Below are 22,212 nucleotides of genomic sequence, written 5' to 3' on the forward strand. Positions count from 1 at the left end.
AGCTCTTTCAAAGGCAGGCTTTTAAAAGTGGGAAAGTAGACCAAGTGAAAAGAACCTGTGGTTTTGGAGACCAGAACAATAGACTCATTGAGTCTACTCTAATTATTTTCACCCCAAGTCACAAATTTGAGAACATCTTCTAACCCCGAAGTTCATCTCTGGAAAAAATTCCAGAGCTCCACTACACTGAAGCCCATTGAAAACCTCCAGGTCTTTCCACCAAGTATGGATTTCTGAACTCTTCCTGAGTTAAAACATTAGTATTCTTCTTTCTAAATTAATATGAACTTGTTTTTTTGCTTTATTTGAGGTCTGAAAGCACTGCATCTTTTTTGATATTTTGACCATTTCTCATATTCTGCAAATAAATACTAAATTTTTGCTGGGAATTTCGGAGACATGTTGTCAGTAGTTCATAGAATAAAAGAAAATGTTCATTTTACTCAAACATATCCCTATAAAAAGTAAAATCAGAGAAACTGATAATTTTAAGTTGCCTCTTAATTTTTCCAGAGTTGTACATGTCAGAACTTTGATGTCATCTACTACATTTTACCACATCAACTTCAGCTCAGTATCGATTTCAGTTGTGTTGCACAGAAAACCCATTGCTATTCCTGCTGCATGAAAAAGAAATTTCTTCAAAAATGTTGTTTATACTGCAAAAAAAAAAAAAAAAAAAACTACTTGAATGAAGGACAAGCCTTGCCTTAAATTTTACACACCGTTAGTTCTGCTCAGCAGACATAAAATCAATCAACAGGAATTTATTCATCTAAATTCGAGCAGATTGAAAAGACGTGCCAATCTGAAGTGGAAGAAAAAGGATACCTGCTTTTCATTTTTACTTTTAACAAATACAAATCTCAAAAGTGTGGCATGCATTTGTACTTGGTTCCCCTGAGGCAATACTTTATAAAGACACAGCCACAAGTCTGGACTGTGAGCCTCGGCTTTGTTCTCAGGTCGTTGTTTCTTAGGCTGCATTCAAACAGCAGGTCTTCATACCAGTTAAATGCAACTGCAAACAGACTTCTGCGTGAAATGTTTATGACCCCAGAAGAAGAACGAAGTAACAATGGATGGAGCCGTTTATGGGTTGATTTTAAATTTGTCGAGCAATGGGAGCCGACTGTCACAAGATCATAACTAGCCGTTGTTTATGTCTGGATTTACCGTCTCTGTCTTCTTCTGGTGCAGAATTATGATGCATGTCATTGATGACGAATCTCCATCTGCCTGGCCAAGCAGATGGTGGATGTAACATGACCGCTGTGACAGCAGACGGTTTGGAAACTATCGAAGAAACATTTGAAATCTGATTTATTTGTGGGGTGAAAAGATCGGAACTGGGCCGTTCAGATTGATGTAAAAAAGTTCGATATCTGAGCAAAGAAAATCTGATTTGGGTTGAATTTGTTGCTGTGTGAAAGTGAAACCATTTGATGCTGCAACCACCATATTTCCATCATACATGGCGTTTTGTGTGCAAGTCAGATTGTAGGACTTTGGTCTCATCTGACCAGAAAACCTTCTTCCACATGCCTTATGTATGACATGCAGCTTGTAGTAATGTGCAAAGGGAATTCCTTATATCTCTGTTTTAACAACAGTATTTTTTTTGCTGTCACTCCAGAAAGGCCAGATTTGTGGAGCATAAACAATAGATACTCCCACCTGAGCTGTGGATCTCTGTTGCTCCTCCAGAGTTACTAACTGTTAACCAATTAAAAGCTTACTTTGTGTTATTAGAAAAAAGGGGACTGAATAAAATTACATGCTACATTTTTCAAATTTCTACATGTAAAAATGTTTAGAAAACCTTCATAATTTTTCTTCCACTTCACACTGAAGACACATGAAAAAGCTTGAAGTTGAAAGAAATGTGAAATAACTTGTGCACCTTTTATCCAACGAATGAAAAAAGACAAATTTGAATGATTTCTGTAACTATTTCAATAAATTACAGTAAAAAGACAGAAAAAGGTCATATGAAAAAGCTCTACTGAACATTGAGCTGGAAGCACAACCACAGCTCCCAATTCAATGCTCATCTTTAAACTTTGCCCTGTAGATTAATAATAACAAGGACTTTAACCTGTGTGTCATTATTACCAGCCAGTTGTGCATTCGTTTGGTGTTCTTCAGATAGTCGTTTAACTTTCTCTAGCAGCAGAAAATGTGTGTGCAGACTAGTCTGAATAAGAGTAGTGATCTCCTGTGACTAACAAATTCCTCGTTTGACTGCTTGCACGCGCTGTCTGCACTGTGATGGTTCAGGAAAACTACATGTACCATTACAGCCCCAGTGTTTAATCACTGTGTGCAGTCTGGGTGGTCCCATAATTCACCACAGCAGGCATCCTGCAACCTGGCCTGTACCCTCATGAGCTGATCCTAACGGCAAAACTTGTGTTGCGCAGCCAAGCAGATGGTGTGTTTTTGCAGCTTGCTAAGGCCATTGATGCTTCATTTTTGTGTTAAATGCAGAAAATTACCTCTCCAACAACAGTAATTTTATCTGCAATGTTCACCCGCCACCCTCACGTACAAACTAAAACATTTTCCCACCTTCCATGTTTGGCCTCTGTGGAGTCGGACCAGGCGCTGGAGGCGGTGATGTCAGAGTCTGGGATGGTGCCATCCTCCATCCCCATGGCGTAGCGACACTGAGCTGGAAGGGGAAGGATCGAGGGAAGCAGAGAAGACAGACACGGGATAAAGATATGAGCAAAACTCTCATCTGTCCAGAAGAAACTTAATATTTTCTCTGGAGTTGTCAGGGGCCATAATTCGTCACGGAGCGTAACATTGTTATGTCATCTCTGGGAAAACATCCGGGCTTGATGCGTCGTAGCCAAAACAGACAGCGAGTGCAGGGAGAGTTGTAGGAGACAGCTCCTTTAGCTGTCGTTTGCTGCACAAATCACAAAGTCACATTTTCCAGATATATTACGAATCGGTTGACATTTAATTCCCATATCTGCTGCAGTGTTGAGGGGTTTTAAGATTAAATTAAGCCACAACTCATACAAATCTTTTTTTTTTTCCTTCACAAAATTCAGCAACAAAACTCAGATTGTAGCTTCAATTGTGACAAGAGCTGGGATTAGTTTCAATATTTCAATCTCTCCAAAGGTTTTTCTCCAGACACACCAACATCTAGTCCCAGTTTCTGAACATTTTTGGGTCAAATATTCATAAATATAACAGCAGCAAGTTCCCTGTAGTTTGTGTAGATGGACTTTGTACCTCAAAGAGTTAGTTTAAAAATTAGCTCTAATGAATGAACAAAAGTCACAAATGTTCTTTAAGTCAGATTTGTTTTAACTGGACGTCAAATAAAAACAGCAACGGTTTCTTTTTTTAGAAATCTTAGAAATCTTTTTTTTCTTTTAGATGCTTTGTGAAAAACTACAAAGCACGGAAATCATCTTGTGATGAGAATAAGTCTGGGTTTTGATTGGACCAGCTATTCAGAAACCTGATCAAAATCTGATCAGAAAACACACCATACTATATGTTCTCCTGAGTTGAATTAACACTCTTCAGTGTGGATGCTGTTATCGAGAGAAGATTATTTGATATTTGCTGCATTCATTGTCAGTGAGTGGTTTAAAAAAAAACGTTTTATTTTTCTGTGCTTCATTTTAAAGAACATTAAGTTGAAATATTTGCAGGTCATTCAGGTTGTGAGAGAACAAGAATTTAAACGGATAATAAGAAGGTTAAATGGAGAACTACCTCCGTTTTCTGTTTTAGTGTTTCCAACTTTTGTATTTGAAAATGTGGCAACCCTCTGCAAGACAGCAAGGGGAAGGATTTATATTCTTTAGGAAAACTGTTAAAAATAAGACGCTGAAAATGGTTTAAAAAGTGAAATAATTTTATCTTTGTTTTAAAATAATAGTAAATCCCTTTTAAAAAAACAGACCTGACAACTATCATACAGCTGAAAGACATCATCTCTGCTGTGAGTGTAAATCATTTCCGAGTTGTACGTAAGAAAAGCTTATTGATAAAACACCTTGCAAAGACACAAAGCACTGCACACATATAAATCACATTTATATAAAAAGCCTGGAAGAACAAAATGTTTTTCAGCTGTTTTTCAAACATTTAGTCAGCAAAATGAAAAAATGTTCCACAGGTTAGGAGCCATAGACCCCGTCACCCTGAATCTACGTTCACACAGCAGGTCTAGATCCTGTATTCTTCTTTATTGCTGAAAATATGTTGGGGTTTTTTCCAAAACACCAAAATTAGTTTGATTAAACCCCAATCAGACTTATGTGTGAACATTTCACATCCCCGATGAACGTTAACGTCTCAGAGCAGCAATTTGTTTACGAAAGATGGAGACGTTTATGGGTCACTTTTAAAGTTCATTCAACAAGATCAAAACATGAAGAAAGCACAACCAATAGAAATGGCCTTTTGCATTAATGGAGCATTAACACCAGTTTCTGACTGGTGGGATTCTGATGCGACACGCTTCACTGACACAGGCTTCTTTCATAAGTTCATAATCATAATTTTTAGTCATTCTTTACATCGGATAAAATACATGACTGTTTAGACTGCGGACACTTTGAAAACAATTCGATGCGAATCTGATTTAGTTCCAGATATGGAACTAAGACCTGATTCAGACTGAAGTGAAAAGTCAGATGTAGTCAAGTTTATTAGTATGGCACATTTCAGCAACAAGGCAGTTCAAAGAGCTCTACATCAGAAAAACACTAAAAATATAAAGTCGTAGAAGACAGTCAACAATTGAAGCATTATCTTAATAAAAGCCTCTCTGTTGCTTTCTATGCCACATTTTAGCAACAACAAAAAAAGTGGGTTTATGTCGCATTTGCCTGCTGTGTGAACATAACCTTATTCTTTAGTCTTGTACTTAATCTTTGGGATCAGTATTTTACAGCTGACAGAAATAATCAAAGAAGAAAATATTTTAATATTTTTAATATTCTAAGAACTAGTTTTACAGTTCTTGGAGAAATATTGATGTGCTAAAGTTGGTTTTGCAGTGTCACCACAAACTCGTGATAGGTGCATCTTTAGTTTCCATTACTTTAAGCTATGAAGCTTTATGCCCATTGGAGACAGGAAAGATGTCTCAGATTACACCTTTCCTGTCTGTCATTTTTTTTGTTTTTTCCAACTATCTCTGTCCCACACAAAGCAGCTACCTCAGGGCTCCAGCTATCCTGCACAGCTCCAGTTACCGGCGCTCTGAGATTTGCAGGAAGAGAAAGAAACTGACGGCAAAGAGGAAAAAAAAAAAGAAAGAAAGAAAAACACAGACGGGTCTCAAATGTCTGCCCTGACTCCGTTCCAGAGGCAGCTTTATCAAACGATCCAGATAGCTTGGTCCCAGGCAGGGATTACCCAAACAGCCAGCTATCTGCTCTGAAGTCATCACAGGGAGGAGGTGAGGGGTGTTCGGTCAGCCATAGGGTGGATGGAGGTGGTAACGGCAGTGACATGGAGGGTGTGGGGAAGGAGTCTAACTCACTTTCTGTCACTGAGTCACTCAACAGGAATGCTGGGCTCCATGACAAACCCCAAAACCCCAGCGAGTGACAGGGGCCTCGCACAGTTCATCCACACCCTGGGGACAGGTGCCCATTTCATTACATCACCGTCATCATCGCTCCACACTGACGGTCTGCAGCCAGCAATCTGCAGTCTTTTCACTTCTCTGCCTCCCTTTGTAACTTATGAGGTCACCTTCAGGCTCTACGAATTTAACCCGTGCAATAAATATTTCAGAAATTTCACCTCAGCTTGATCTGCTAGATGAAATGTTTCAGCTAATATTTTATTGTTATAGCACAGCCACAGCTGAGACAGTAAGTCAAGCCTGTTGCTGAATGTAAATCTGTAAACAAACTGGACAATCTGACTGAAAAAGGGTTTTTATTGATCAATATTTATTAGCTTTTTGGTTTTTAATATTTGAATTACTGCCAATATTTTTATGACCTTTCCAGTTTTATCCACAGTTTTCACTCCACATCATCGTTTTATATTTTTAAGCAGTTATGAGGCACGGTGTGTAAACCTTAAACTGCTGCTGCGACAGTTACTCAATATGTTGTTGCTGGGTAACCATGTTACTCAAGTTGTTGCTAGGTAACGAAAGAGCGAGTTTGCTCATGCCACCAACTTAGCTTAGCTGTCAGAAAGAGATAGAGTAGCTAAAGCCTTTCTTCTGCCTACATCCCCCAGAATGCTGTGCGTTTCTGAATCAGTTTAGTGATATTATTGAACATTTTATCAGACATATTAGCTATTAATAATACAATATATATTGTAATTGATTTATTGTCCGGCCCTAATGCAAACTTCTATTAATGTACTTAGTAAAAGTTAACGAGTTTTATTCACCATTTATATTTAACTAGCTAGAGCCTCCCTTTACGCTAAAGCTACATTCACACCAGCCCTGTTTAATCCGCTTTAACCAAATCTGTCCAGGTCCGGTTCGTTTGGGGAAGTGTGAATGCACAATCAAGCCAAAAAAGCGAACTCTGGTCTGCCTAAAAACCCACGTCTCGGTTCAGTTGCAGAGAACTCTGACCCAGCTTGAATGCATATGTAAATGCCAAGCAAACCGCAGACCCCTCCAAAAGCAGGAAACAGATTAAAGCGCACGGCATTCTGGGTAAATACAACCAAAACAAACGTGTGAACCTAATGCTAAAGGGAGAAATGACTCGTGGGTTTTTTTATAAAAGAAAAAAAGAGATCCTGCTCAATTTTTGTGTACATTTTGTGAAGATGAAGTTGCGCTCATGTCTTCTATGGAGGTTTTTGTGTTGCTTCCTTCAGTAGTTCTTGGTGCAGCGCCACCACAGGTGAGGAGGGAAACAGCGGTTTTTCAAACGTTTTCAAACTACGGCAGCTGAAAATGTAACAAATCCCTTATCCCTAATCGAACCGAGTCTACCGGACTATAAGATGTGAAAACACCATAAACTACTGTGTTAATATTTATGGTTTTAAGGTAGATCACGATTTAAAAGGTTTAACAGTCAATAACACTAAGCGAACCATTTCTGCAGTGTGGGATTACCTTAGCAGCTGAACGAGAGAAATTTCCCTCAACTTTCCACCCTTCACTGAAAATGATGAGCGAAAAACAAAGTCAGTCATGGTTTGACTACCAGAGGAGAATCACCTGTCACTCTGTTTTACAGACTTAGCGTGTCCGTCAGTGAAATAGATAGCTTACTGCGAAGATATCTCACATATTTAACATAAATGTCTTTTATTCTAGTAAATTGATTTGTGTAGATATTTATAACGTGGGATTCTATATTCTAGACTGAAAAGGTCAATTGAAGGTAGGATTTAATAAGCACTGGCTTCTTCCTACTCCTTTTCAAAGTGAATATAAAAGTTTTGTTTTCATGTTTGATTATTATTCCTATTTTTATTTGTTTGTCTTTTTTCCCTCTGACAGTTTTTTGTTAAGATTTCATTTTCAACCTCATTGATTCTGAAGTAAAGTAATCAGTAAATGAAACCAAAACATGAGTGATGGAGTTTACAACGGAAACAACTGACTGCATTTACGAGCGAATGTCTGCAGCATTTGCTTTACACTCCTTCAGCTGTCCAGTAAAATCAGTGGACTATCCCGGGGCGAGTCTATGACTTAATGAGGCATTTAATTTTCCAAATCATCTCTGCGGACAGCTCAGTACCGGACATTTAACTGCAATGGTGTAAAATGCTCTGATGAATTGATTTGTTGTGCATTCCAATAACGTATCTTGTTTTGTCGATAACTTTCTACTGGGGATATCATAATGCTTGAGCGTACAAGATGGTACAATATGCTGCTTTACTTTTTCTTTTTCTGCTGACCTGTGTGCTGCTTTTCCAGCTGTGAAATTGCATCTCCAGCAGAAAGTCTCCTGCTGTGACCTTCAAGTGTAAACAGCAACTAAAGAATAAGTCCAGACAAGATTTTCCACATATTCTCCTAAAAAGAAAAACCTCTGCTGCTCCATGTAAGTAAAAAAAAAAAAAAAAAAAAGACAGTTTTACAAAGCCAGATGGCCTGGAGAAGGGCCAGCCATCGAGAATCATCCCAAGATAAATCAGGTGTCATCGTGGACTGGGAGGCACGGTCCCATCTGCAAGTCAAGGCTATTCGTTGCATAATTTTTCACAAAAGCAGCCCAAGGTGAAAACTCTGACAGATTCTCACATAAATAAATGCTGACAACGCAGGGTGTTCCTCCTGTAGAGAAAAAACCAAGTCACGGAGAATTATTTCAGAAGGCATAAAACACAGCGAGTGAAGTTAGCAGAGAAACTGATTCAAAAAGCAGCAATGGTGTTGCTTTGAATCCTCTCAACAACTGAGGATGTCGACCGTGAATCGTGTTTTATTCACTTTGAAATAACAGTGAAACTCTGTGTAGCTGCAGATTTTTAAAATTCACTTCTCTTCGTCTCTCACATGGTGTGACATCACCTCTGGCCCTGATAATAATATAATATAATAATATAATAATAATTCAGATTAGTTTTATTTTGGTAGATGTACAATATGACAAAAACCAACAACCTGCTGAAAAAGGTAGCGGGTAAAGTCAAAGGTTATGCTTATTTAAGTCTGTAACACTTTATTTGAAGAGGTGCATAAGACTGACATGACACTGTCATAAAATATAACATATCGGTCATGAACATGAAGGAGTCTGTTTATGACTGTTGTCATGAAGTGTTATTCGGTAAATAACTACACTTTTAAGTAACTTTTTATGCAAATATTATTAGAACTTTGCATTAACATGGTCATTATTGACCATGTTAATGCAAAGTTTACACTTTTAATGGACTTTTAATGTAACTTCTGGTGAAACTTTGCATTAAAATGTCATATTTATGACTGTCATGTCAGTTTTATGCCCTCCCCTTCAAATAAAGTGTTACCTTTAAATCTAATATATAATACTTATCAGTCACAGTAAGGCTTCTTAAGGCTCATGTAGTTACAATAGATAATTTAATTAATTTATCAGCAAATCCAGCAGTAAATCAGAGGGATTTCCTCTAACAGTATAAAGTTATTTTTTCTGAAATTACCTTGTGGGAAAAATGTGGATCATGTTACTTTTAATCTTTTGAAACATAAACACTTATTGAGCTGTACTCTCTCTTACAAAGAAGCAAATGATACTTCAATTCCTTTGTTTTCGTGTTTTTCTGCATAACAACACCCAGGAGGACATTTCGTATATTTGAAGATTTTATTGATTCTTAACGATGCCGAGAGAAACGGTTTTGTAACTCTGGGCTATTTTTGAGAAAATTATCATTTCATTTTACCGTAAATATTTTATTGTGAAGATAATGCAATTTCAGTTCATCCAGAAAGTTCTGAAATGACTTTGGTAGTGTTTACGGTTTCGACAGACTAATCAAAATAAACTCAAATCAATGTCAGCAGTTCAGCTTCAAAAAATCTCTGATTGGAAATCAGCAAAGACTTTCCCTGATTAGTGCATCTCTAAATTATGCGAGCCAAATTTATCAAAACAACAACATAGCTGCTTCTGTACAGTTGCAAACTTTTCTTGTCAGCAGAATGACTGCAGAGAGAAGGAAGCAGCGCAAGAAAAAAAACACACACACACACACGCACACACACACACGCACACAAACAGAGAAACAGAACGTTAGTCAAGAAGAAGCAAAAATAACCAGATTCCAGTGACATTGGACACATGGAGGAGAAATATAACAATGTCTGCTTAATTCTGAGTGAGTCTTCAGACTCGGCTGTCCTCAGCCGCTGAGGACACAAAGTTACAGATTGGGAATCTTCTTCAACATAAAGCAACTAGTCTGGCAGGAGAGGTGAGTGGAAATATATTTAAAAAAACAAAAAAACAAGCTGGCTGGATGTTGGAGAGATTCTGCTTTATGACCTGCAGCTGACTTTGTCCTTTACCAACATCTGATGACCCAACTGTAGAGTAGGTCTGTGAATAAAAACACCTTTAGAGGCGACATGTTGATTAGATCACTTGTGGCGCTATGAAAAAAAAAATCATATTTGATTTAGAAAGGTTAGCTTAAAAATCTAACTAAATGCTTTAGAGTGGTAGACATTAAATGCAGCAATACCAAACAGGCTCAGTAGGCTTAAAATGAGCTTTACAAGGAAAGTATTATGCATTTTTTAGACCTCTAGTGCCATTTTATAGCATAATAAAGTAACCATGTTACCTCCAGTTGTTATAAAAATGTTGTGCATCTCAAACAACTTACAAGAAGTTTGACTTTGTAATTTGATGTCTTAAAATTGGCCTCTGTCTCTTTAAGAAGCTCCTGGTCTTTGTGACACTCCGCCTCCACCAGGAAGTCATCACAACGTTTCTCCAATAAAGAGGCAGAATTAAGTATTTTCCAGGCAACCAGTGCTATTTAATATCAAAATCAATTAACTATGTTACCTTCAGTTGTTATAAAAATTCTATATATACTAAAAATTACTTAAAAGAAATTTAACTTTGTAATTTAAAGTTTTGAAACTGGGTCTCTGTCTCCTTAAAAACTCCTGCTTTTTCCGAAACTCCACCTTCAGGAAGACATCACAACATGGCTCCTCTAGTAGCCCTTTAACCCTGGTTTTTACCAGCGCTGCACTGAGACGTATCTCCTATAATGAGCTCAGTAGATCAACCAGGTGTTTGCTAATTGTTGCTGGCTAGTCTGAAGGAGCTGAGTGGAGGAGTCATGGGGAGGGCTGCTCTGTGAGGCGGAAGATCGACTTGGAAACTGCAGCTCCATGGAGGAGCTTTGTTCTCAAAGGCTAGGTCTAAGCAGGCGTTTTGCTTAGCTGAATGGTTGCCGTGGAGATTAAAGGATTTCTCAAACATGGATGGAAGAATCAAGGTACGTTTTGAAGACGGAATAACATTATAACATGATGTAAAGCTCAGAAATTTATTTCACTTAATACTCCTCCTTTAAAGAACTCTAACCTCAAGCAGGAATTTTCCTCTGGTTTATAGCATCCATATAACATATCTCAACGCTTTAGTCATTTTCACTTTTTATTCTCTAAATTAATCTGCCACTTAATCCGATTCAGTTTTAGCTTCTGCAGTGAGTTGGTTGCAAACAAGTCTCCAGTTTCCCCTGGTTGGCTCACATTCACCGACTCCTCTGATGCCTCCATCCCGACACTTTGACTGACACTTTCATGAAGTGCCTGTGCATTAGCGATCCTGACGGGTCGGAGGTGTACGTGGAGGCAGCGGAGGGGGCTGCTGCCTATCTCAGTCTCCTATTACAGACGACTGGCTGGCAGACAGGGAGAGGACACAGGATAGCCTGTTGATGGTGAATGAAGAATGAGCCGTACGGATCTGAGAGTGTGAGGAGAATGTCAGAGCAGACGCCTGGTGATCCCGTGAAATACGGGGCAACGAGGAGGAGGTCCGAAAACGCAAACAGGTTTAGGTTTTTAGAAAATAAAAATCAAGCTGGAGACGTGCCGACTAGGGCTGAGCTACAAGGTTTCAAAACTAAATCTCAGATTTGTTTCATGCCAAATCAGTTTTTTGTTTTGCTTTTTGCTTAAAAATATTCACAAAATATGTTTAAAAATTGGCTTTTATTTTAATCATCCCTTCTAATAGTTGAACGACGGAGCATCATCACCAGACAGAGAATTTTGCCTGCAGGATATTATCAGAGGGTTCGCACAAAACTGTGAACACAGCAGCATCTCCAACTCGCATAAACTGCACAAACCTAACCCACACAAATATGATACAGGAACGTGATGCACCAGAAACAGCAGGTCTGATCCACACGACGCCCGATGCGTCCCGAACAATGCAACACACACGCACATACACGTGCCAGCATAGCCAAAAGCTGTTAGGTGGGCTTTGCTTAGGAGGATGTGAAGCAACAATGTTTGTCAAAAACAGTAGAAATTAAGCAAAGATTTAACTAGATTGAACTATTTAACTCTCTCAGTATAGAGTGACGCTGGTGAAGAGCGCGGCAGGTGCCACGGTCGGCCAATGGAGAAGCAATGGGGTGTCCCGTCAGCGCTTTAGCTCCCAAACAAAAAAAAAATTGTAAAAGCGCAGGCGGGCCGTGCACAGGGTAAAAAGTTCTGGTGGGGTTCTTAAAACTGCGTCTCACATTTAACTTACAGAAAGAGCGTCAACCCGCCAAATAAAAGTAAACTGACCAATAACATTTAGGTGTAGGACGGACATGTGCCCACTCCCACAGACGCACGCAGATGTGGGCTACTTACAGGACATTTTGACACAAAAGAGTATTTTTATGTTATTCTGCAATTTTGTGAATAGCAAAGGGGAAACACAATAAAAAGTACAATAACTACAACATTTCTTTTGTTTACTGAAAGGAACATCTCAAGGTAACCACAGTGCATACTGCTGTACAGCTGCAGGCGTCACTGATTACAAGAGAACTGTCGTAATACTAGCAGAAAAAACATCTTCAAATGAAAAGAAAAGAAGAGTTTTAATTCAGTTATCAGGATGTGATTTGAGCAGCTTAGTCCATGAGATTCTTTCTTCAAAACAGACAGTTGTTTGCATATTGTTTTAAAGTCCTGCTACTGATAATTATTTGATGCTGAAGTGTCAAAGTGTTTCTGTATCAAGACCACATTTTTCATTTTAATTTTTGGTTATTTTTTTCTCATAAAATTTGTACTTCATTCTGGTAATATTTTGACTTTATTCCTATTATATTATCCAGTTGTAAGGTAATTTTATTTATATAGCATATTTTCAGCAAGAAGGCATCTGAAAGTGCTTTACATGAATTAGAGGAAATGCAAACAATACAAAAAAAAAACAGAAGAAAAGCAAAATAAAAACAAAACAATATAACCTAATAATAGTTTCTCTAAGGAATAAGAATAAGTAACAATTTATAAACTAGTAGGAGTTTCTCTGTAGAGTTAACCTGAACTCAAAGTCCAAATAAATCAAAGCTTTAAAGCATGTTTGTCAAACAAGATGGCGGCATTCTGGCAGGACTATGGGAACCAAAGGAATACATTAGTGAAAAATAATCCAGATTTTCCAAAAATTAAATCGTCATAAACCAAAGAATGGATAAAATTGATTCATCAAACAGCCGTTGAGCAAACCGAGAAGCTCTTAAAAATGTGCCTGTAGGTTATCTTACTTGGATCAAAGTGCCACTTATGATCCTCTGATGAGACGACGAACTCCGCCAGAACAGAGATCACCGAGACGAGAAGGAGCCGCGTAGTTGTGGAGGCCATGACAACAGGAACGCGCCCGATTACGTGTCCGGAGACACACTGAGGACCACAGGCATACCTGCCAGAGAGAAACAGAGGAAATTCAGAAACAGATTCAACAGTTTAAACTGGACCGAACACAGGCAAATCACAAGGCTTTTTAACTTTAATTTCCACATACATGCACACACACACAGCTGTAGCCCGAGGCGGCTGATGTCACTGGCTCGACATCACCATTAATAACTCAACTCTCCCGATCATATCCTCTTAGTCCAAAGCACGTCGCGTGCCGCTCAATCAGTTGTTCCTCCACATTTTGAGGCAGAGCGATGGGCCAGCCCTCTCAGGAGCGAACACACAGCCAAATAACAAAGAGCAGTTTCACACACTAATTTGTTTTTCTCTCTGGCACCGAAACATGGTGATACAATAAAGCTTGCCTGCCTTTAAAAAAGGGCTGCAAACAGCTTTGTAAATGAGGAAGGCATAATTAAGGGATCCCTCTTTATTCGAAGGAAGAGGTGTTCATCCTGTGGTTGAAACCTCAATCATTTCTCTAACTTATTTTCCAACCTACTCCCTCCTAACAGGAGGGAGCATTTTTGGAGCACCTGGTTATGGATCCATGTTTGCAGTGAATACCAAACAGATGAATCAATAAAAGGGGAGTAATAAAAAAAAAAAACACCAAGCAGCGACAGCTCATGGTGCATGCAAGTCTCTGCAACGTTACAAACACCGAACAGCAAAACAAATCATTGTCTTTCATATTGGACACTGCTCTTAAATTGCCTGAAACCTTTTGGTTTCTTATCTTTGTTCCCTGTAGACTGTGATATGAATGGCTGCAAAACAACAAAGAATCCCAAACTACAAATAAAACCTTCAAGGCAGACACAAACAAATTTAGCCACATTGACTCAGAAACCAGAGAAAAAACAGAAAATGGAATTGAAGAACTTCTTTGAAATACGTGTTGCTGTGATTATCACAGCATCAAGGCAGCAGGTACTGATAATGTCAGTCATAATTCATAGGCTCAGACGTGCAAATAACACAAAAATATTTGTGAAAGCACCAATGAAGTTATTTCCAACGCAGAACCTAAACATCCAACTAAAAAAAAAAAAAAAAAAAAAAAAACAGGACTAAATCAGCAGCTTCCTGCAGTGCTGCATGCGACCAATCAGAGCCGACTTAAAGGAGACATGAGTACAAGCTGAGCATCACACACAGAGAGGCCTGTGAGTAGCTGCAGAAATATACAGCATATCATGAATATTTTATGTGTAGTACCCTGTCCCAGTAAATCAGCCCAGTATTGGCTCTTTCGTGTAAACACAAACACGGTGTGTCGGCACCAATTAAACCAGTTCAGAGCATTACAGTAGAATAATACAGCAATACATCCTCCATTCATGAAGGCCTCAAAGATGACTTTGTGCTGTAACTAATTTAGATGTTTTGATTCAATGATGCTTTTTATCTTTGAGGAGACTGTTTGTCCATTAAACTGTTTGTTGATACGTCCTAAAGCATTTAGACAACAAAACAATGAGGTTTTTATAAAACTATGTTTAACTCCAGGATAAAACTGGAGCCTTTTATTGAATGCTGACTCTCTGCAATACTTTGAGTATTTTTTTTGAAAGATAAAGGGGAAAAAAAGCACAAGTTAAATAATAATAAAGAAATGGGCAATTTTTCTAGCTTAGATTCTTGCATATGAAAGTCGATCTGTTATGCTTCCTTGAACAGGTTAGGATGTATATGGCCTAAACAAAACATTTCCTGTCATTTCTGATTATTTTGAGCTCTTTCAAAATGGGATGTTTTATGTATGTATGGATGGATGGATGGATGGATGGATGGATGGATGGATGGATGGATGGATGGATGGATGGATGGATAGATAGATCTTTATTGTCATTGTCACAAGGACAACAAAATTTAAAAGGTGCCATCAGTCAGTGCATATTCCTTAAAAACAAAAAATAACTGTCTCACAATTCACACACAATGTAAAAAATAACAAATAACTGGTAAAAAAACAACAACAAAAGACTAATAAATAAGAACAGCCACATTCTCACATACATCATTTATGATGATTAATGGTTGTTTTTGATTGCATTTAGTTTTGTTATTGCTATCGGGTAGAAACTGTCTCTGAGACGGTTGGTTCTTGTTCTGGTTGCTCTGTATCTTCTGCCTGAAGGCAGCAGTGTGAACAGAGAATGTCTGGGGTTTTAGGGTGTCTTGTCTCTTTAAATCCAACTAAGCTTCGCTGGCCACACCCTTCAACTTAATGTTTATACTCGTATGTGATGTACATCTTTGAAAAGCAGAAGTGGAGCCTCCAGCACAACTAACGAGAATGCAGCAAGTGGTTTCTAGATGGCAAGACAACAATAAAACGCTTGACTTTTAGAGCAGCCGTTGTACAGAACATACAGTGTAAAAAAACAGCTGACCAAATGTGCTGGAGTCCTGCCTGAGTTGCTAGGTAACCAGCTTTGCTAATCACACCCTTCAACTCAACGTTTACAATCACACATGAAATGGCTGCAAACAGATTACACAACTGTACATCTTTGAAAAGTATCTTTGAAAACATCCAAAACGTGTAGTCCCCTTTAAGAACAGCCCGGTTTCATTGCATCTAGATCTATAAGCTTAGATCTCCTCCAGCTGTGAGCAACAGTTCAACTCTCCGTTCGGTTTCTGCAGCTGTCAGTCAGCTGTGTATGCCGGCCGACAGAAAGGAAACCTCCTGAACCTCCCCCTTAATTAAAAAATGTCTTTTTAATGTAAAGTTGACATGCTGTCATATCCATTTCCCTAAAACACAGTGTGCTCCAGATTCATCATCGATTCAGTAACACACTAAAATCAGATCTCCAGAGTCTTGGTGAGGTGAACAGCAGCAGTAAATATACCGCTGCACCGACTTGTTTTTGATAAAACGTTGCACTACTGAAGCCGTTTTTACTCTCTCCAAGAGCTACAACACAACAAGATAAATTATTCATATAAGGAACAGAGATTTTTTTTTCCAAAACAAAGAAAATGATCACAGTTAACAATCTGAACCATCTTTATCGAGCGGCCATCATTAAAGCGTTGCTCTCTGTGTGAATTCATACTTTAACTCAGATTTCTAAAAGGCTGACAACACATTTTATGAGAGGTTCAAACCTCAAAAAGGCTGAACTCCATTCAGCTTCTCCCTTTCCTGTTGCAAGACTCTCAACTTTAATGACCTACAGATAGACCTGCTCATTCCTGCAGGGCTGTGGGTAGAGCGGTTGTTTGTTCAACAACGACAATTCACACACATGCTAAGAGACAAGTGAATCTGCACCAGATTGATCTTTTTATGGAGAATAAAACTATAAAAATCATGAAATGATAAAAACAGTGGGAGAGCAAAATGACCCACTATCACATCTTTGCATCAAAGTTATAAAAATATTCTACATTAATGATCAAATACTGTCGCAAAATCTGACATTTTTAATAGCAATCATAAAACCAGATTGGTTTCTCTTTTTAATTAAAACCATACAAATCATATTATTGTGTGCCAACCATAAAACTGTGGTGTTTTTGCTCAAGATTATCATTTAAAGGTCACCACTGTACGTGTTCGGCTTTCGAAAACATTTTTAAAAAGGCTCCCAGTGGCTCACAGAAAGAAACCTTGTGATAAGTGGAGGTCTTGGAGGGAGTGACAGCTGGGATAGAGAGAGGGAGAGCGGCCAGACTTTCCTCCCTGCAGACCCTCCGTTTTCCAGCTTCATCTTGGACTCCAACAGGCTGACAACTGACACACAGCTGTAGCGACAGGGGATCCTTTGAGGGAGGAGGGGGCGGTGGAAACGGGGCGAATGGTAGCTCAGGCGCAGCAGCAGGGCGGAGGGACGGCAAACCGAGAGCAGCGATGACATGAGGAACATGTGTGAGTATTTGGGCAGGGGGGCAAGCGGTGGAAAGACGGTGACTTTCCACAGGCAGGGGAGCGATTATTTGGGCATGGAGGAGCTGCAGCTGTCCAGAACGGGAGACACAATGCAAGAGTAATGTGCTGCATGTGTCACAAGATCAGTGAAACGGGGAAACACGTCGTCAATAAGCTCAAATCTGTAAAAACACTAAATTTTACCAAGTATTTTTGGTCTAGTTTTTTATGCAAATATCATAGCACACTGTAAATAAGACAAAAACTAACAAGTGACTTTCCAGCACCTTATAGGAGATTGTGTTAAATCAACAATTCCTTAACGTTAATGAAAAATACACTAGTTATAAAGTGTTGTTCCACATCAACATGAAAAGGATTTATGACTTAAAACAAGTTCCTATATATTCTAACTTATAATATGGAAAACGTATCTTGTACCACAGGAAGATTTTTTCATTTATACTGGTGGTGCACTGATTTATCGGCATAAATACATTTGAGCTAAACACATTCTCTTTATGTTTAAATACAACATTACCATGTAAAACCAGAATTGGACTCAATGTCTTGTTACTGTATGGATATTATTGTATGTAAGTGGATGTATGTTTAACTTGCTTCATCCTTTGTTACTTATTGGGTATAATATGCATTTTTTTCTCTTTTATATGGCTTAAAATAAAGCAATAAAACTGAAACTTATGCTTTTTTAACATGAAGGAATTATTGACCTAAAACAAGCTCCTATGTGGTGCTGAAGAGTTAGTTTCACCTTATTTCAAGTGTAGATGCTAGAAATTACACCAGCACAAGTGATGTTTTGTGTTTTTCAGTGTATCCTGTCAGACTACACATGATGAGCGGGGCCTAAAATCTGAGGCAATAACCAAAACGACCAGCATGACATCAACAAACCGTCCCCTCCACAGAGTCTCATCAGCATTTCATCATCAAGGGAGCGAACCTTTCCTCCAGCAGGGCGTCGAGACACAAAGACATTGTAAACATGAGCACAGAAACCAACATCGCGTTTCATCTAGCAGGAACAAAAGTGGCCGCGGCCATCTGAGAACACTGTTGTTGGAAAAGTCAAGTGGTGTTGAACAGCTGTGGTTAGCGCTGCGAGGGAAGGAGAAGGGCCGGCTGTGTTCTGGAGGAGGCCCGGTCCACACTCACATTTTGTCTCCACTAATCCAGGAGCGGGACTAATGAATACTTATGAGCAGCTGCTGTTTCTGTCCCCCCACAACAAAACGATGCTGACGAGACGGACGAAAGCCGGGAGCAGGAAAAACAGGCGGGAGGACTGATGCAGATTGCTGCCATTGCATCATATAAGATGATCTGCCAGTTGCTATAATTAGATTTCCCCTCTGAAAAGCTGGCAAGATTGCCTTGGACACGCTTCACGTCTGCTCAACAGATCCGAAAGTTGGACCCTTAAGCAGTTATTATTCTTTAAAGGTGACTTCTTATGCACAGATTAGGATAGGCCTACGGCCTATACAAAACTTCTCCATTACGTTTTTAGATAATGAGATTTCAGTCTGGTCAGTACTGAATATTTGACTCTTTTCAGAATTAGATGTTTTAGGGCGTCTTGTCACTTTAAATCCAAATAAGCTGCTGGTCACGCATCCAACTCAAATCTTACACTCTGTGAAAATGGCTGCACTTCAAATTCAAAGATACTTTATTGATCCCAAAGGGAAATTAAATGTTGTAATTCATTAATTCAAATTCTTCAAAGAGTTTTTTGTAGATAGTGAAGGCTGTTGGCAGGAAGGATCTCTTGTAGCAGGCTGTACTACCGTGAATTTGAAGAAGCCTCTGAGTCTCATGAAGAGGCTGGTAGTTGTCCATACTTTTTTAGATTTTGTGAAGAATCCTTTTTTCCAAATGCAGAACCATTTTTGAACATCATACAAACAACAAAGTTGTCATTATACAGCACTTAAAGCTGTAAAATCAGCTCACCAAATGTCCTGGAGCTCAGTTTAGGTTGCTAGGTGATGGCCTGGGCTTCGCTGGGGTTGCTAGGTAACGGCGAAGTGCCCGCTGATTTGTTAACATTCCGCAGGTTTTTCCAACGGCTCATTTTCCAGACACCAAAAAACATTAACTTGTTACTTTAAAATAAATAAAAGAACATCTGGGTGTTTTGTTAAGCACTTGGTCTGTTTTTAGAAGCAGAATAATCCCAAATGGAAGTATAAAAAGGTGCAAAATGTCCCCTTTAAAATTTCCCTCTTTAAATTCAGTCCAGATTTCAAAAGGTCACCTGAAGGATTTTCTGGTAATTCTGTTGTTTTAGTCCATTAACTGAGAACAGCATGTTTTACATCGCAGCTGACTGTTTTCTGAAGCACATCATAACTTCTAAGTCATTCTGGGATTTTCCTCTTTGCCCCACACCCTGTCCAGACAGCCATTAGTTTCAGTTTGTGTCAGTGCCAAGTAAAAACCAAGTTCCAAGGGCTTGAAATCTGAGAGGTAATCAATCACAATCAATGGTTAATTCATTTTTTCTGTCGGTTACATCACCACAACCCTCGCCTCAACAGAGCAGCTGAACAGAAACATTAGCAAAAGCCCCGCTTAAGAATTCCTCGCTGCTCTGGGTTTGCTTGTTAAAGTGATTATATTCCAGGGTTTTCTGGAGTGGAGTGGATGCAGCTGTAATGATGGAGATGAAAGAAAATTGTTGCTGATAATGCTTCTAGTCACCAGATATGGTGTCAACTTTTTCAGCTTTTTCCAGTGTAAAAAAGTTGATGGGAAATTCCTCAGTTCCGAACAGGAGTGGATGGTTGAAGGGCTCAAAGTAAATACACAAAGAGAAACACAGCATTACCCTGTGGCACCTGTCACTGGGACACAGGTGACACATGGGGTGAAAACTAGAGCCACCTATCATGTTCTTTATCGTAACTTTGTTCTAAAGATGCAGTTCCAAGGCTCAAGCAACAAGTGCTTAGCCACAGCAGTGTGGAGCCGGCGTGGAGCGTGTGGCTGGCAGGTTCCAAAATGTCACCCCTTCCCTTGGCTACCACAAGATCCTGGACACCCCACCGGGAGCCACATTCGTTAACATCACTGGAGAGACGAGCGAGCCGCAACTACCTGGGTGAGATGTGATGCCTTTGGACATTTAATTCCCCAAACTGGCTGCAGAGTCAGTTAAAAGTGAAGTGTTGGCCTGCGATCGTGTGTGTGCTGGCTTCATTTAAGACGGTAGAGTTTGTGGTCTTGCATATTTAGGCCAAGTACAGCTTGTATTGCTGGAGTTGTAAGGAACCAGTGAAGTTGAACACAAGAGGGGATGTCTAAGATTTGGTCTTCCACTTAATTTACTTTTAGCTTTTAAAGTCCAGTTATGTCCCGTGTCTCACGTTTCCCCCTTCATTTCCTCCAGCGATAAGGAGCGGCACTGGGGCGTCTGTGGTGACCAGGCATTGGGATGTTGACTCCCCAGAAGAATACCATGCAGGTTTTATAAAACAACAAGCGGTTTCTGGATGGTAAGTCAAAAACAAAACACTTGTCTTTTCCAGCAGCCATTGTACAGCACATGGAGCAGTATGGTGGACAGCCGGAGGACCAGAAATAGCTGAAGATCACTGCAGCCCAGATGTGCTAAGGAATGCTACAGCAGGTCTTTTCTGCCTGCAGCTATCAGACTTTATGCTACACACACAGTCTCTGGAGCTGTATGTTTTAAATGTTGAACATATACTGAGCAATATGCGTTTGTCCTTAAGACTATCACTGCTAATTGTTATTTATTGTTGTACGTTTATTGTTATTATTTCTATATTATTTATTTACTTTTTTTTTCTGTTGTTGTTGTTGTGTGCTATGCTGAGACAAACAAAATTATTTCATCTTAAAACTAGCTGACCAAATGTGCTTGGGTTCCGCTTCGGTTGCTAGGCAATGGACTGGGCTTTGCTGGGGTTGCTAGGTAACGGCCGGTGCCTGCGGATTTGTGACGTTACATTTCAAGTCATTTTTCAGCCACCAAAAACTTATTGACATAAGTTTTTTGTCAAAACTTATTGACAACAAAATGGTTAGATGGGGCTTTTTTGTATCGTTTTGTTTCAAACAAAAACAAATAAGGTTAAACTATGGCAGCATGAGACAGTTGTATTTTTAATCAAAGTTATGCTGTGAATATCTGATTAAAGTCAAGACTTTATTCCATTAATATTTAGCAAATGTAACAGCAATCCACTCGTATGTTTAGATACTTTGGTCAAATTAAATAAAAAGTAAAACTCGAGCTGGTGGATCAGTGAAGTCAGCAGGACTGGCCTCTGGTAAAAGTGAAATCATCAAAGCTAGTCATCGTTTTAATTTGACTAATAAAATGCTGAAAGAGAGACCCTTCAAAACTCTGCACTTTGTTTAGAAAGAATCTAGCAAACATGTAAATAAATTTAAAACACTGAAAAGCCCAGAGCCTCGATTTTTTCCCCCATTTTTGTTATCAAAACCGCTTCTGACAGAAAACAACTTGTGAAGTCTTCAGCAGCGGCCAAATAAAGCAACACGCCGCCAGTTAGACGTGACTAATGGTCACTGGGGAGGCACGGAGAAGTGAGCTCTTTGTTTTGGATTTCCGTGAGCCTGTGAGGAAATTGGATGCGTGCGATATTAGGCTGAGTCCTGGAGAGGGAGGGAAGCACGAATCAATCTTTTATCTTCCCAACACTTTGAAGGATGGGACACTGCCAGCCTGAGAAACAAGGTCATCTGATGGGTTTCTTGGAAATACCCTCGACTGTTAGAGGCTCTGAGTGGGTGAAGTGCAGGTCTCAGTGGAAAAAAGCAGTTTTCTCATTTTTTACTGAAGACCCACTCTGAGTGGAGTCAGCAGTTGTTTGTTTATGCCGGTTTATTCATGGAGGCTCCTTCATTCAGCTTGAAAACATTTTTCAGT

General features: G+C 39.3%; 1 protein-coding gene across 5 annotated transcripts in view; it reads right to left on the reverse strand.

Moving 5' to 3' along the window:
• Positions 1–22,212, reverse strand: part of ddr1 (discoidin domain receptor tyrosine kinase 1) — an 87,146-nt gene that overhangs the window by 47,453 nt on the left and 17,481 nt on the right. For all 5 annotated transcript variants that reach the window (XM_032558899.1, XM_032558898.1, XM_032558897.1 and 2 more), the window contains exons 2-3: positions 13,222–13,379; positions 2,572–2,674 (exon numbers count right to left, since the gene is read on the reverse strand). In XM_032558899.1, coding sequence (XP_032414790.1) covers positions 2,572–2,674; positions 13,222–13,321 — 203 coding nt within the window. In that variant the 5' untranslated portion in view covers positions 13,322–13,379. The remainder of the gene's footprint in view (positions 1–2,571; positions 2,675–13,221; positions 13,380–22,212) is intronic.

Source organism: Xiphophorus hellerii, chromosome 3, assembly GCF_003331165.1.
Source record: "Xiphophorus hellerii strain 12219 chromosome 3, Xiphophorus_hellerii-4.1, whole genome shotgun sequence".
Lineage (NCBI taxonomy): Eukaryota > Metazoa > Chordata > Actinopteri > Cyprinodontiformes > Poeciliidae > Xiphophorus > Xiphophorus hellerii.